The sequence below is a fragment of the Bidens hawaiensis genome, unplaced genomic scaffold (assembly GCF_021521415.1).
Source record: "Bidens hawaiensis isolate Kalapana, Puna unplaced genomic scaffold, B.hawaiensis_p1.1 tig00034202_1, whole genome shotgun sequence".
Classification (NCBI taxonomy): Eukaryota; Viridiplantae; Streptophyta; class Magnoliopsida; order Asterales; family Asteraceae; genus Bidens; species Bidens hawaiensis.
In genome coordinates, this window is record NW_027505311.1 from 41,179 (window position 1) to 55,894 (window position 14,716).

At 35.8% G+C, this 14,716-nt stretch overlaps 1 protein-coding gene across 1 annotated transcript; it reads left to right on the plus strand.

Annotated features, from left to right (window-relative positions):
* The first annotated feature begins 10,911 nt into the window (after window positions 1-10,911).
* On the plus strand, window positions 10,912-13,030 carry LOC143612288 ((R)-mandelonitrile lyase-like). Its single transcript, XM_077086314.1, has 2 exons — window positions 10,912-11,113; window positions 11,207-13,030. The coding sequence occupies exons 1-2, from the start codon at window positions 11,026-11,028 to the stop codon at window positions 12,733-12,735; spliced, it is 1,617 nt and encodes a 538-aa protein (XP_076942429.1). The 5' UTR covers window positions 10,912-11,025; the 3' UTR covers window positions 12,736-13,030.
* Window positions 13,031-14,716: the final 1,686 nt, after the last annotated feature.

Sequence of the window (14,716 nt, forward strand, 5' to 3'; positions counted from 1 at the left end):
AAAATGGTTCTCAAAGTTCTCAATTTGCAAAGGGTTCTCTTGGGATCCTTACCATATATATATATATATATATATATATATACATATATATATATATAAAGTAATTTAAATATGTTGCTAAATCTTTTCCATAAAAGAAAGTTACATCATCATCATCGTACTCAGTATATCCCACCAATAGCAATGCTATGGTAGGGTCTGAGGAGGGTAAGATATAGACAGCCTTACCTCTATCCCATAGGGATAGAGAGGCTGCTTCCGGTGAGACCCTGGCTCGACATAAAAGAAAGTTACAAAAACAGATATTAGTGCCTTTACTCGCACGTAACTCAAAACCCTACAAGCAATACTTATTTATATCCATATCTGTCTCTTACAATTCAAAACCTCCACAACCTCTTCCATGACTGTGATCTTTCGCCTCTGTCATCAGCGTCCATCTTTTGCCTCTGCTATCAGCATTTTTCAGGTAATCTATTTGTCCAATTTTGATCAGGGTTTTTTTGTTCATTAAATTAATTGATTTTAGCGATAGGGTTTACTCAACGTTTTCGTATTTCTGTTGCGGATGTCACAGCTGCATAAACCTTATTTTGATTATAGGTTTAAAACTTTGATAAACTGTGGTTAGCGTTTTATAAAAATTTTGATACATTAATTACCAATAAAACCATTCATAATTTTTTTGTTGTTATTACTTAAGGGTCTGTTTGGTATGGGGTAATGGAATGAACAAGGGAATGGAATGAACAAAAGAATGAAATGAATCATTATTATTTCATTGTCTTGTTTGTTTACCACATATGGATGAAATAAATCATCATCTTATTAATTATTTTTAATTAAATAGTAAACTATTCAATCATAATATTTTTTATCAATTAATAAAACGGTTATAAGATAATGCGATATAGTAATAAAAGTATAATAACAATTACAATTTAATAAAATTTATACTATAATAAAATAATAATGATGATGATAAATAGCAATAATAATAGTAGGAGAATAATAATAACAAAAATAATAATTATTTTTATTATTAATTATTATTATTATTGATCATTTTCCATTTCATTCCTAGAAGAAATGAAAGAAAAACCACCTTTTGCTAAGGAATGAAAAATGTTATATATGGAAGGGTTTGTATTCCTTAGGAATGATTCATTCCATTAATGAATGGTAACCAAACATGTTTTCTTTCATTCATTTGGAATAAGTCATTTCATTCCACCTCTCATTACTTCATACCAAACACTACCTAAGGGTGTGCATGAAATCGAAGAAAAAAACTGATATAAAACCCAAAATTAAAAAAAAAACAAAAAAACAAATCGTAACAACCGAACTGAAACAAAAGGTTTTATATTTTTGTAAAAACCCAACTTACGGTTCGGTTCAGTTTTGCATGTGATAAAAACTAAAGTTTTTCATTGTTTTTGTTAAGATAAAACTTATTTTGACACTCAACTTAAATATTTGTCCCACGTACATGTACAATAATTAATAAGTTGTTACCTAACTAAACGATTTAGACAAATTTATTTTGGGCAAAAAATAAATTTTCAAGCCCATAATTCAAGATCAAATAGCAAAACCCAAAAAACCGAACCCGAACGATTTAAAAAATATAAAAAAACAAGGTTTTGATTTATAGTTTGGTTTTAACCCAATACCGACCCAAACCGTAACTATTAGCATATATAAGGCTTTTTAAACTCTAATTGTGATCGGGAACCACCATTGCAGTTGTTAAATTATTATTATTAGTGTTATTATTATTATTTTGTTATTCGGCACTTGCCATGGGGAGTCAAACTCTCCCAGCCCTCTTTGTGGAGAATTCATCCCAGTTTTTGAACATCATTGAAACGTTTCACAAGCACTTTGAAGATAAATTTTGCATTGTAGACCACCATTTAGATAAGTGAATCCATAAGTTACCAGATGAACTTAGAAGATTGAACGAAAAGTCATTCACCTATTGACCATCTCTATTGGTCCCATTCATAGGGACAATTCAAACCGATGGAATTTCATAATTATAAAAAAATGGTGGCTACTCCGGTCTGTGATGCTAGTTCATTACATAATTGTTATTTGGAAGCTACACAATTTATTGAAGATATCAAGAATTTCTATCTTTAGTCTCGAGACTATATTGATACAGAAATAGTGGTCATGGTGGTTGATGATGCCCTCTTTATAATTGTATTTTATAAATTCCTGCTACAATCATCAGATGTGAAATATAAGTATCTCAACCTGTTTATTGCTAGGGACTTGTTATTAATAGAAAATCAAGTCCCGATCTTTATTGTTGAAAAACTTTTTCATGCATCATAAAGGATCCAAGTGCCACTCTACCGAGATACCTCTTGCCACTAATATCACAGAGCTATATGTTTTAGAGTTTTGTGGAGCCTCTACACATAAAAGGTGAAATTCCTTCATAAAACATATTCCTTCATAAAAGGTGAAAAGGTGAAATTTGTACACATAAAACATGTTCATATTTTAGAGTTTTGTGGAGCCTCTACATTCCTTCATAAACCCTTTTTAAGGGTCTCCACCAACTTAAAGGTGCATTATGTCATACGACTCTACTTTAGATCGATCAAAGTTTGAATCGCACACGAACCCACAATGGGCAATGAGAATCCTTGTGAAAATACGTACGGGTCGGCATATGACCCTTAAGATGCCAATACTAAATGTGGATTATAGCACAAAATATGTGTTAAACAACCTTATTGCATACGAACAGTCTTATGATCATGCTTTTGTAACATCATATTTACATTTAATATGTGCATTGATGGCGACTGTTGAGGATGTGGAAAGGCTAGGAATGACAGAAGTTCTAATTAACAATCTTAAATCAAACCAAGAAAGCATTGGATATATTCAAAGCAGCATTGGCAGACTTCTCCCAAATGCCAACGTTTTTTGGAAAGCAAATGCACGAATTAGAGTAGTGCTTCAAGACATCATGGATAGCGTTGTCTGTTTAAAGCGTTATTTTAGTTCAATTGTGTTGTTTATTCTAGCAATTGTCTCGAATCTTTTGGGTGTAGTGCAGCTGGCTTATGCAGCGAAAGCTGACTTGAAGTAAATGACTCACACCAAATTTCAGTCTTGCTTAACGTTCTTTCTTGGATTGTTTTGACAGTTTTACTTAACGTTCTTCTGGATTATTTTGACAGTTTTGGTTAACTTTATTTATGAATTATTTTTGACAATTTTGCTTAATGTTTTAGTGTGTAATTAGCTACAATGTGTAATTAGCTACAGGTTTTTCTTAATTACACACTAAAACATAAAACAAAACTGTCAAAATAATCCATATAGAACGTTAAGCAAAATTGTCAATATAATCCAGAAAGAACGTTAAGCAAAACTGTCAAAATAATCCAAAAGAACGTTAAGCAAAACTGTCAAAATAATCCAGAAAGAACGTTAAGCAAAACTGAAATTTGGTGTGAGTCATTTACTTCAAGTCAGCTTTCGCTGCATAAGCCATCTACACAACACCCAAAAGATTCGAGACAATTTCTAGAATAAATAACACTTCCAACGGACCACGCTATTCATGATGTCTTGAAGCACTGCTGTAATTCGTGCATTTGCTTTCCATAATACGTTGGCACTTGGGAGAAGTCTGCCAATGTTGTTTTGAATATATCCAATGTTTTTTCTTGGTTTGATTTAAGATTGTTAACCAGAACTTCTGTCAGTTCCCACATCCTCAACAGTCGCCATCAATGCACATATTAAATGTACATATGATGTTACAAAAGCATAAGATTGTTCGTATGCAATAAGGTTGTTTAACACATATTCTGTGTTATAATCCACATTTAGTATTGGCATCTTAAGGGTCACACGCCGACCCCGTACGTATTTTCACAAGAATTCTCATTGCCCATTGTGGGTTCGTGTGAGGTTCAATTTTGATCGATCTAAAGTAGAGCCTTATGACATAATGCACCTTTGAGTTGGTGGAGACCCTTAAAAGGGTTTATGAAAGAATGTAGAGGCTCCACAAAACTCTAAAATATAACTATGTTTTATGCGTGAAAAAGCTTTATCAACGTCCACATCAATTTCACATTTTGCATATGCAAACATATAGCTCTGTGATATTAGTGGCAAGAGGTATCTCGGTAGAGTGGCACTTAGATTTTTTATAATGCATGAAAAAAAATTTCAACAACAAAGATCGGGACTTGATTTTCTATTAATAACAAGACCCTAGCAATGCACAGAATGAGACTTATATTTCACATCTTGTGATTGCAACAGAAGTTTACAAAATGCAATTATAAAGAGACTTATATTTCACATCTTGTGATTGCAACAGAAGTTTACAAAATGCAATTATAAAGAGAGCATCATCAACCACCATGGCCACTATTTTTGTATTAATATAGTATGAGGGCCAAAGATGGAACTTCTTGATATCTACATAGTATGAGGGCCGAAGATGGAACTTCTTGATATCTGCAATAGATTGTGTAGCCTTCAAATAACAATAATTTAATGAATTATCATCACGGACCAGATTAGTCATCATTTCTTTTTTATAATTACGAAATTTCATCAGTTTGGAATTGTCCCTATGAATGGGACCGATTAAGATGCTCACCAGGGTGAATGACTTTTCGTTCAAACTTCTTCTATGTCCATCTGGTAACATGCGGATTCGCTTATCTAAATAGTGGTCTACAAAGCTGATTTTATCTTCAAAGTGCTTTTGAAACGTTTGAATGGTCTTAAAACCCTACCCACCCACCCACACACCAATCTGTCGGATCAAGCTTTTGTTAATAATTGACGATTAGTGTTTAATCAGGTTGCATCATCATCGGCAACAATGATACAAGGTTTGAAACCCTATGAATCAGTCATACATAATAATAATTTTCTTCATCAAATTTGCTTACACTGAAATGATCAACTTCGGTATTAATTTGTCAGTGCAAACCGAAGGTTTTTTTATAGATGAAAGCCTATAAAGACAAGTGCATGTACGACCATTTGAAAAAGGAGGAAATATAGCCCTTACTACAATGATAACAACCATCATTTGCCACACACACACACACACTAAGTATTTGCTTCACGCTACTCTAGTACCTTTCCACCAGGTACACATCAATACTTCCCATAACCAGCCTAATTAACACTTTGGAAATAAAGCAGAAACTAGTAGATACAAGACTACAATGTGCAACTAATGCTTTCTAGTTGAGTGTTAACAACTTGTGCAGGCTGACAATGTTTACAACAGGAAGGTTTAACCATATTTTAAAACAATGTTTAGAAATATTCATAAAGTGCAGACACGTTGTTAGTGCATACATGCCTACACGGCTACACGTCGATGATATAAAAGTTATGAACATGCAAGGCAAGTGGTACAAAAAATGATCATGTTAACACTCACGCACTCAAGGAATTTTCAGGATAATGGTATATAATTTGTCAAAAATATAAGATGATCATTGGAAAGCTAATTAATATAAGCACACATATGTTGCAAATCCTTCCAAATCTTTCGTAAAACCATTAAAATGTTATAAATGTAAACAATCATATCTAGAAACCATACCACCATAAGAACAATGTGTTGGGTTCCAGTGGTGATCAGTCAATAAAAAAGTTATTTATTAAAACCCGATTCAATAAACATGTCGGATAATAATTAATCAAATTAATTAATATGTGCGCAGCGGAATAGAAACGAATAATCAACACTTTAACAAACCTGACAAGATCCGGTTACAAACCATACGAGCACAGTAAAAATATGCAATATGTTAATAACTACCGATGAGATAAATACATACCTCGGTTAATGAATACCCGGTTGAGACACCGAGGTTCAACGAACGTTGCTAGTTGACGACCCGAATAAACGGAGTGTGACGGTGGCGTGAGAGGCAGCAGCGGGTTGCACGGTGTTATACGATGGTGGCCAGTGGCTTGTTGCGGCGGTGGTTTCTAATTTATTATCGGCCGTAAACGAAAGAAATAGGTTAAAGTTGTTTGGCGGTGGCTTACTCCACTTTTCTTGGAGCCTAATCCAAGAAATCACGTAGGTGCCCATATTATTGTTGATATAACTTTATAAGATCCTTTATATTATCTTATTTTTATCAACAATATGTTATAATCACATTCAAAGCCCAACCCGTTTTAACTATCATTTAAAGTTTAACTATCATTTAAAGTCTATATTATTTATAACTATTATAAATAATAATTCTGTCATAATATATTCGTCATTTACCGGTTAAATAGTTTAAGTGGATTTTAGTTCGTTACCCAAGCAGTAACTCTCACATGTCATAATTTGGTCGGCCGCGTTAACTTACTCAAACCGGTCCACTTCCAACTCAATGACATTAAAAATCAATATTCCTCCACAGTTGCAAAATTTCAAATCTTCATGAAAGATTGAAAAGTAATGCTTGGCAATAAACTAAGATATCATCAAAATCAAAGTAACAAAACAGCACCTAATTTGCAGAAAACAACATAAGCAACTTTATAGTAGATAGCATTTACATAAGTTTCCCTTTATCGTAAATTTGTAATACACTGGGAGCAGTCTATGTAAAAATAAATAAATAAATAAATAAAACCTTTCTTGTAGATATGCATAAATTCACATTAACACCTTCGCTAAAACAGTAGCTATATCTAGGGGTGCAAATGAGCCGAGTTCATTTTTATTCATTTAATTAAATGAACAAAATTTTTTTTGTTTATGTTCGTTTCCAAACGGTTTACTAAACATTTGGTTCGTTTACATGGGACGAGTTCCTTCTAGTTTCTTCTCAACTTATTTTAAATTTGTTTTACCTATTAGCCCATTAGAAATAAAGGATAACCCGAATATGCTAATTCAATATTAATGGTTCGAAACTGCTTTTATTGACTTTGACTTTCAGGTCAAGTTTAGACTGAGCTAATAAGTTCTGTTGAGAAGACAGGATCGGTTTTATATGTCTCCGTTCACGTTAACGTCATTCGTTATCCTTCTTCCCAACATGTAGAGCACAAATGAATGTATTTTATATAAAAAAAATTTGTTAATATTAGAAATACGTTTAATACAAAATGGGATTTATTTTATATTTTATAAAACAAAATATGTTTATTTATACCATTTAAAAATAATACTAAGTTTAATATTTTAAAACAATTAAGATGAAAATTAAGTTTTTGTAATAATAATGATTAAGGGAAGGGGGTGTTTGGGATTCCTTATTTTTACCTCCTTATAACTTATCAACTTTTGTAAGTTAAAATAGTGTGTGAGTAATGTGATTTTTTTAAGTTTTTAAAGAAGGAAAAATGAGTTTTGATAAGTTAGAAAATTGTAACTTATCAAAAACTCCTTATTTTAGTCAAAAGGAGGTGTAAACGAGGAATCTCAAACATGGCCTAAGTTTGAATTTTTTTTTATATAAAAAAGGTTGTGAAGTTTCAACTTTACCCAAATACCCTCCCTACCATTTGGAATTGTTTTTTCTCTCTTCACGTTTGGTTTTTTTATTAAGATTTAATTTAATCCACGAAACATCGATACATTAGTTAAATGTGTGGTTGTAAATGAGTTCTTAAAATTTTTACAACTCAATGAGTTCTCAAATTATGGATGACAGTGGGTGGGGTCTGGGACGAGTCTAGGTATTCCCAGACCCATACCCGATTATAGAGACCCGTCTCAAACTCTTCGGGTATTTATTGAGTAATTACCCATTGGGTTTTGGGTTTTTTATCGGATTATCGGGTTCCGCATGTGAGCCAAGATCTTTGATATGAGTTAATGGAATAGACGAGAGAATGAAATGGTCAAATGAATGGAATTTGGTTACCATTTAGAAAAATAGGAATTGAATGAATAATTAATTAATGTTGTTAGGCATGCAAAGAAAAAGGAATAAATAAAGTTGACTGTAAGCGTTGGTAGATGTAGTGGGTGGTGGTGGTGGCGTAGTGGTGGTGAGCAATGATGGGGCGGTGGTGGTGGCGAGAATGAGAGGCGATCAGTGATGGTGAGTAGTGGTGGTCAGTGACGTTGGTAGTGGTGGCATGTGGTGTGGCGGAGGCGATGGCTTGCAGTAATGGCGAGAGCGGTGGTGGGTGTTAGCGGTGGTAGTAGTGGGAGGTGGTGGTGATGGTGGGTGGCGGTGGTTGTGTATGGTGATGGTGGCGGTGAATGTAGTGGGAGTGGTGAATGTAGTGGCGGTGGTCAGTGGCGGCGACAGTGGGATAGTGGTGGGTGGTGATCGGTGGTAATAGTGGGAGGGTGGCAGAGAAAAGTAGGGTTAAAAATGGGATGGACTGAAAAAAACAAGGGGGTAGATAGAATGAATTTGGGGTGTTTTAGAGATAATGTAATATACAAGGTAATTGGTGATTCATTCCCTTAGCCAACCACACATTTTTCTTCATTCCTTCGTATTGGTCAATTACATTCAACATCTCATTTCTGCATATCAAACGCTACCTAAGAGTTATTTTATGTTAGTGCGTTTGTTTTACAATGGGGCCGGCAGGGATGAGCGAGACACGTAGGCTGTACATGCAAGCACCAAAGCGTCCTCTAGTGAGCTTTTGTGAGTAGTCACTAGTGAGCTCACTCATGGAGGTGAGGCAGAGTGAGGATTCTTTCCTTTGTGTTTTATACTTTTCAATAAGTTATAAAAATAAACGAAATTAATATTATGATTTTGACCGGAACCTCTAAGAATAATCAATGTGCGTGTTTTGGTTAAAATGTCTTAACTCCTTTAATGAAGTTGTCATGTTCAATTGTAGTAAACATATTTATATTGTGTTCCCGAGTATCACTTAAAGAAAGAAATGAAAGTAAAGTGAGAGAAAGAAAAGAAAGAGTCATGTTCAGATCAATTTTTTTTCATATATTATCTCGTCTTTCTAAATACCCATGGATTCATATTTCTCATCCTTAACCATTTTCAATTATAAAATTAAAATGAATAAAACAAATTAACTGTAACCATAGAAAAAATTAAAAAACTCCAACATTCACATTATTGTGGGCTAGGTTGTGGTAATTCAATAGATCCAAGTTAGGTTAATAATGTGGGAGATGAGACCCACTCTACAAATATACAATTGATGATTTGATGTTTCGGCAAGTGTTGAACTTAAGAAAACAATTAAATTAGGATGGCTTGTTGTGTTAATAGGTGTGACTGTGAAACTTGAACTGACATTTTTACCATTGTAAGCGTTGTATTAGTTGAGGTATCAAGTAATAATAATAAGAAAGAAGAATAACAAAAATAATAATACAATAACAAAATAATAATGTAATAACCTAATAACTTTTATAATGATATAATATTAACATAAACTATAATAATATAATTTCAGTTAATTCCTTGATAAGGACTCAAGACGCCCTCCCATATCGAGATCCATTTTCACGGTATTAAGACCATCCGTGGTGGTGGTGGTGGGGGAAGCCCACCACCATCTTTCTCACTGGCTAGAAAAATATGATGGTTTCATCTTCTTGCATCTTTAGCGTTTTCTCCACCACTTTGAAATATTGAGTGACATTTTGATGCCCGGAAACGCCATGGGGGCGGCATTCCCCGGTTTTTTAGGCCAAAACACCCCCACAATGCTCTCACTACGCTCCTTTTAATAAGGAGGTAAGTTACTCGCATACCCCGGCTCACGTCTCACATGCATGGCCATGGCCTGTATCTTATAATTAGAATCTAAAATTAGAAAATATATAATTTATAACTTCAATCCATTTAGCCACTTTATAACTTTTGTACAATGTATTTAACTATTTATACCCAAATCCTTGTTTAACATGTTTATAACCTGTTACTAGGTTTAACATTGATAACATTGACTACGCCAATTGACTTATTAGTATGTCAATGTTTTAATTATCAATCAGTTTTCATGTTCAAGTGTCGAATAATCTATTTGCCTTTATGTCCCATATGAAAGAAATGCTGAAAGCAAAAGGAGATCGCTTTCGATTAAGGATCAAGCCCATATTTTATAATTATTTAAAACACAATTTTGAAAAGACGATGACTACCGATTATGATTAAAAAGTTGAAGGGTAAAAAGTCGGGAAAAGCCACCCGGGAAAATATTTTGGGGCGGTACTACATGGAGGGGACGATCTCCCAATTCCCCTTTTCTCGATTTCTTCTTCTTCTCATCACAAATTTTTCTCTGATTAGATAGTGCACGACGATCCTCCCAAACCTCTTCGTGTAAGTCCACACCCTCCAATCTTTAACACACAATTATTGCAATGACGTTTTGAAAATTAAATCATAGAACGCACTAAGAAATTCGAAACCTCAATATGAATCTTATTGAAACAATCACCAAACTGTGAATTCGGTTTATGGTACAAACACGAATGAAAAACCAATAACCAAATAAAAATTAAAAAAATGATTAACAAACGAGAGAGAACGACTTATTCCGCAACTAACAAACTCAACTTTGAACGTTGACACTTATTACCCCTCAACTAATCAATTTGTAAGACAACTCCTCAAACCGTAAACCAACTTTCAGGTTATTACCAAATCACCCCCGAAGTTTCTAACTCACCATTTAACTATCTTTAACAAACTTAACGAGCCTTAGACTAGTGTTTACCGTGACATTGCTCCCCCGTTGACCACCATTGACCATGATCACATATAGCAATTATGATAAACATAAATAAGGATTAAAGATACAATTAATTAACAGTAATCAACGGCGTCAGTCTGTTACACCGTCAAATCAACAAAATTGACTCTGCGTTAACTTTTAAAAACTCCCCCACAAACAACCTCCTCCTTCTTCTTCTTCTTCTTCTTAAACATACATCCTACCATCACCATTAATAATAAAATTCGATCAACAGAGGTTGATCCTGAACCCCATTTCTAACCCCAACGTTATGATTTCTCGTTTCCATTCAAGAATCACTTGAAACTCTAACAACCAAAAATGGCGCCAATTAGCAACCTCTTCTTCCCGTTGATCACTTTAATCATCTCTGTAATTTCCACAACAATAGCCCAATCCTATCAACAAAGTAACAAACTAACCCTAACCCACTTCAAGATTCATCTTCAATTGTAATCTTCTTTAATCACTAACCAAAAAGATTTGTTTTTTATTTTTTCAGGTCCGCCGTACATGGAATTCATCGTCAATTCAACCCAACTCCCGCCGGAGGACACTTACGACTACATAATCGTCGGCGGCGGTACCGCCGGCTGCCCACTAGCAGCAACATTATCCAAGAACTACCGTGTATTGGTTCTTGAACGCGGGGGCCTTCCATTCTCAAACCCTAACGTCATGACACGTGAGGGTTTCTTACCCACACTCACCCACTACGACCAGTACGAGTCACCGGCTCAATCGTTCACGTCAGAAGACGGTGTACCCAACGCCCGTGGCCGTGTTCTTGGCGGCAGCAGTGCCATTAACGCCGGGTTTTATTCACGCGCCGATGATGATTTCTACCAACGGTCTGAAATCAATTGGGATTTACGCGTTGTGCAGCGTTCGTACGAGTGGGTTGAGAAGGCTATCGTGTTTCAGCCGGAATTGCAGATGTGGCAATCGGCGATCCGTGATGGGTTATTGGAAGTCGGTGTCGAACCGTATAATGGGTATAGTTTGAATCATACTCTTGGTACCAAGATTGGCGGGTCCACGTTCGATACGTCCGGTCGTCGACACAGTGCTGCTGATATGTTAAACCTGGCTAATGGTTCCAACATCAAGGTGGTTCTTTACGCCAGCGTGGAACGGGTTTTATTCGCTCCGTCATATTCGTTAACGTCGAGGCAGATCGCGATCGGGGTCGTGTTTCGTGATCGGGGTAGCGGGTATCATCACGCGATGTTACGGGATAATGGGGAGGTGATTCTCTGTGCGGGTGCGATTGGTAGCCCGCAGCTGCTTTTGTTGAGCGGGATTGGGCCTCGCCCGTATCTTTCGTCGTGGGGGATACCTGTCGTGAGGCATTCCCCGTATGTGGGGAATTATATGTACGATAACCCTCGGAATGGGATATCGATTGTGTCGCCGGTTCCTTTGGAGCAGTCTCTCATACAGGTGGTGGGGATTACGGATTTGGGTGCTTATCTTGAAGCAGCCTCCAATGTGTTGCCTTTTTCGTCGCCTGCATACTCGTTGTTCCTAAGACCGTCGTCTTCTCCTTTGTATCTTACTGTTGCCAGCATTATGGAGAAGATTATCGGGCCTCACTCGTCTGGGACGCTTCGGTTGGCGTCCACTGACGTGAGGACTAACCCGATTGTGCGGTTTAACTACTTCAGCAACCCGCTGGATCTCGAGAGGTGTGTGAATGGGAGTAGGAAGATTGGGGACTTGCTTAGAAGTCGGGCGATGGATGATTTTAAGTTCTGGGAATGGTCGGGTACGGACTTCAGATTTGTGGGTCCTGCGTTGCCGGTTGACCAGTCGAATAATGTTCTGATGGGTGAGTTTTGTAGGCGGACAGTGAGTACGATATGGCATTACCATGGAGGGTGTGTTGTGGGGAGAGTGGTGGATCACGATTTGAAAGTCATGGGTGTGCATTCGCTTCGTGTGGTGGATGGTTCGACTTTTACGGTGTCACCGGGGACCAATCCACAAGCTAGTCTTTTGATGTTTGGCAGGTACTTAGTTACTAGTTAGTTTAGTGTGTTTGTGTTAGTTGGAAAGATTATTGTTTGTGTAACATGTTGATGTTGGTGTGCAGGTACATGGGAATGATGATTTTGAAAGACAGAATGCACAAGTGAAGCTGCTTGGTGCTGTGCATATATAGGTAACAAGATTGCAGATTGCTAACTAGGTAGCATGGTGTAAAGTGACTTTGTTTTGATTCATTCTTTGTGACAATTACATATAGATTCCATTGTTATATGTTAAGTCTTCTAGCTACTAATTTAGTAATTCATCCACTTCATGTGGTATAGTATAGTTGTTTAGTTGAAAGTTGCAGGTTCAATTTGGTCTTCAAATTACTGTGTTTTCCTTTCAAGCAACCTCACTATTTGAACCATGCCATGTTAAGAAAAGTCAAATGTGGTCAATCTCCATATCAACATAGTGAACTAGGATCATTCTGTCTGTTGTCACCAATCCACAACAGTTACACTACAAATTTGGTAATTATCGGATAGTGACAATGAAGTTCATTCATTGTCACTATCCGAACATTTCTTGGCGGCCATGTGTTTTATCTTACAAATGTAACATCCAAGTTATCATTTCTTACCCAATATATAGTAATCAAACTCAAGGATATGCATTTACTATCTTTATAGAATAAACATTCCTAAGGGTTGATACATAGGTCATAGAGTAATACCATCAGTATTGACAAACTGTAATAAACTATCAAGACTTGAAAAATGACTCATTTGGTTAACTCATATCTAGTAATTCACCTTGAAAGTTTAGTATACATGTTCCAAAGTACTCGCCAATCGCCATAGTTATAACATCCTATTTTTGTTTTTTGTTTTTTTTTAACATAAACTCTATTTCAAATTGTGATGAAGTTAATGGTCAACTTCATAGCAGAGGGTAGTTAAACTAATTGAAATTAAGAGACTTGTTTACATCCAAGATGCACTAATCGTCACTGAAATTCAAATAATATCGTAGGTTATCAAAAAAATATTAGAATACATGTGCTCTTCATAAATATTGAGTGCACATCATTGATCCCAAAACACATAATATAAGTAGCATGTCAAAACATTTACAATAACATGGCAAAGCTAATTTTTTTCTCTTCTAATATTCTACGAAGCTCGTACGTGAAGCAAACACAAGACTACATATGTGATTGTTACGTCACATACTCCTGTACTTTTGACAAAAATATGCATGAGTTCTTCTACATGTTGATATATGTTTTTTAAATAAACAAATAAAAAAAATCCTAAATTAATGCTACAACCTAATTTTGTCTGTATCAAAATATTATATACACGATTTGGTTATAATCACCACACGAACGTGATCCTAAGTATGAAAACTCGTATGATTTATTTATCTTGTCTTTTTCTCAATATACGACACCTCAAATTTTGATTTGTAATACTTTATTTAAAGTAATAAAATTAGGGCCGGTATATCGTGTATACTTGTACACGATAAGACACGAACACGAAACATGTATACATGTACATGACACAAAAACTTGTCGTGTACATGTATCCCAAACCCAAATACGAACATCTACTAATGGGGTCTCGGTTGATTTCCCTTCCTTTAGCTACTCAGATAATTCAGTTCGCTAAGTTTGAAAAGTCCAAAGAGCGTTGACTAGCCATGGAGCTTGGATACAATTTCCCTATTAGTCTAGGCTTTCTATCAGTCAAATAGTCAATCAATAGTGATATCTCGATTTCAAATGCGATATTAGCTCTGCTAGCTTTCATGTTAATACCAAGTATACATGATAAAACACGAATCTGTAAATATCAGTGGGGCCGTTGCAACTGCGAGGATGCCTAACTGCTGGAGAATCGGAGATTTGGAGAGATAGGAGAATCGAAGGGCTGTGACTACCAAAGATGTGAAGGGAACCCACTGGACTACTGAAGATCCGAATAGGGAGAATCAGAGAAGGGTTTGTGTGACGTCTGCGTATGTTGGATTG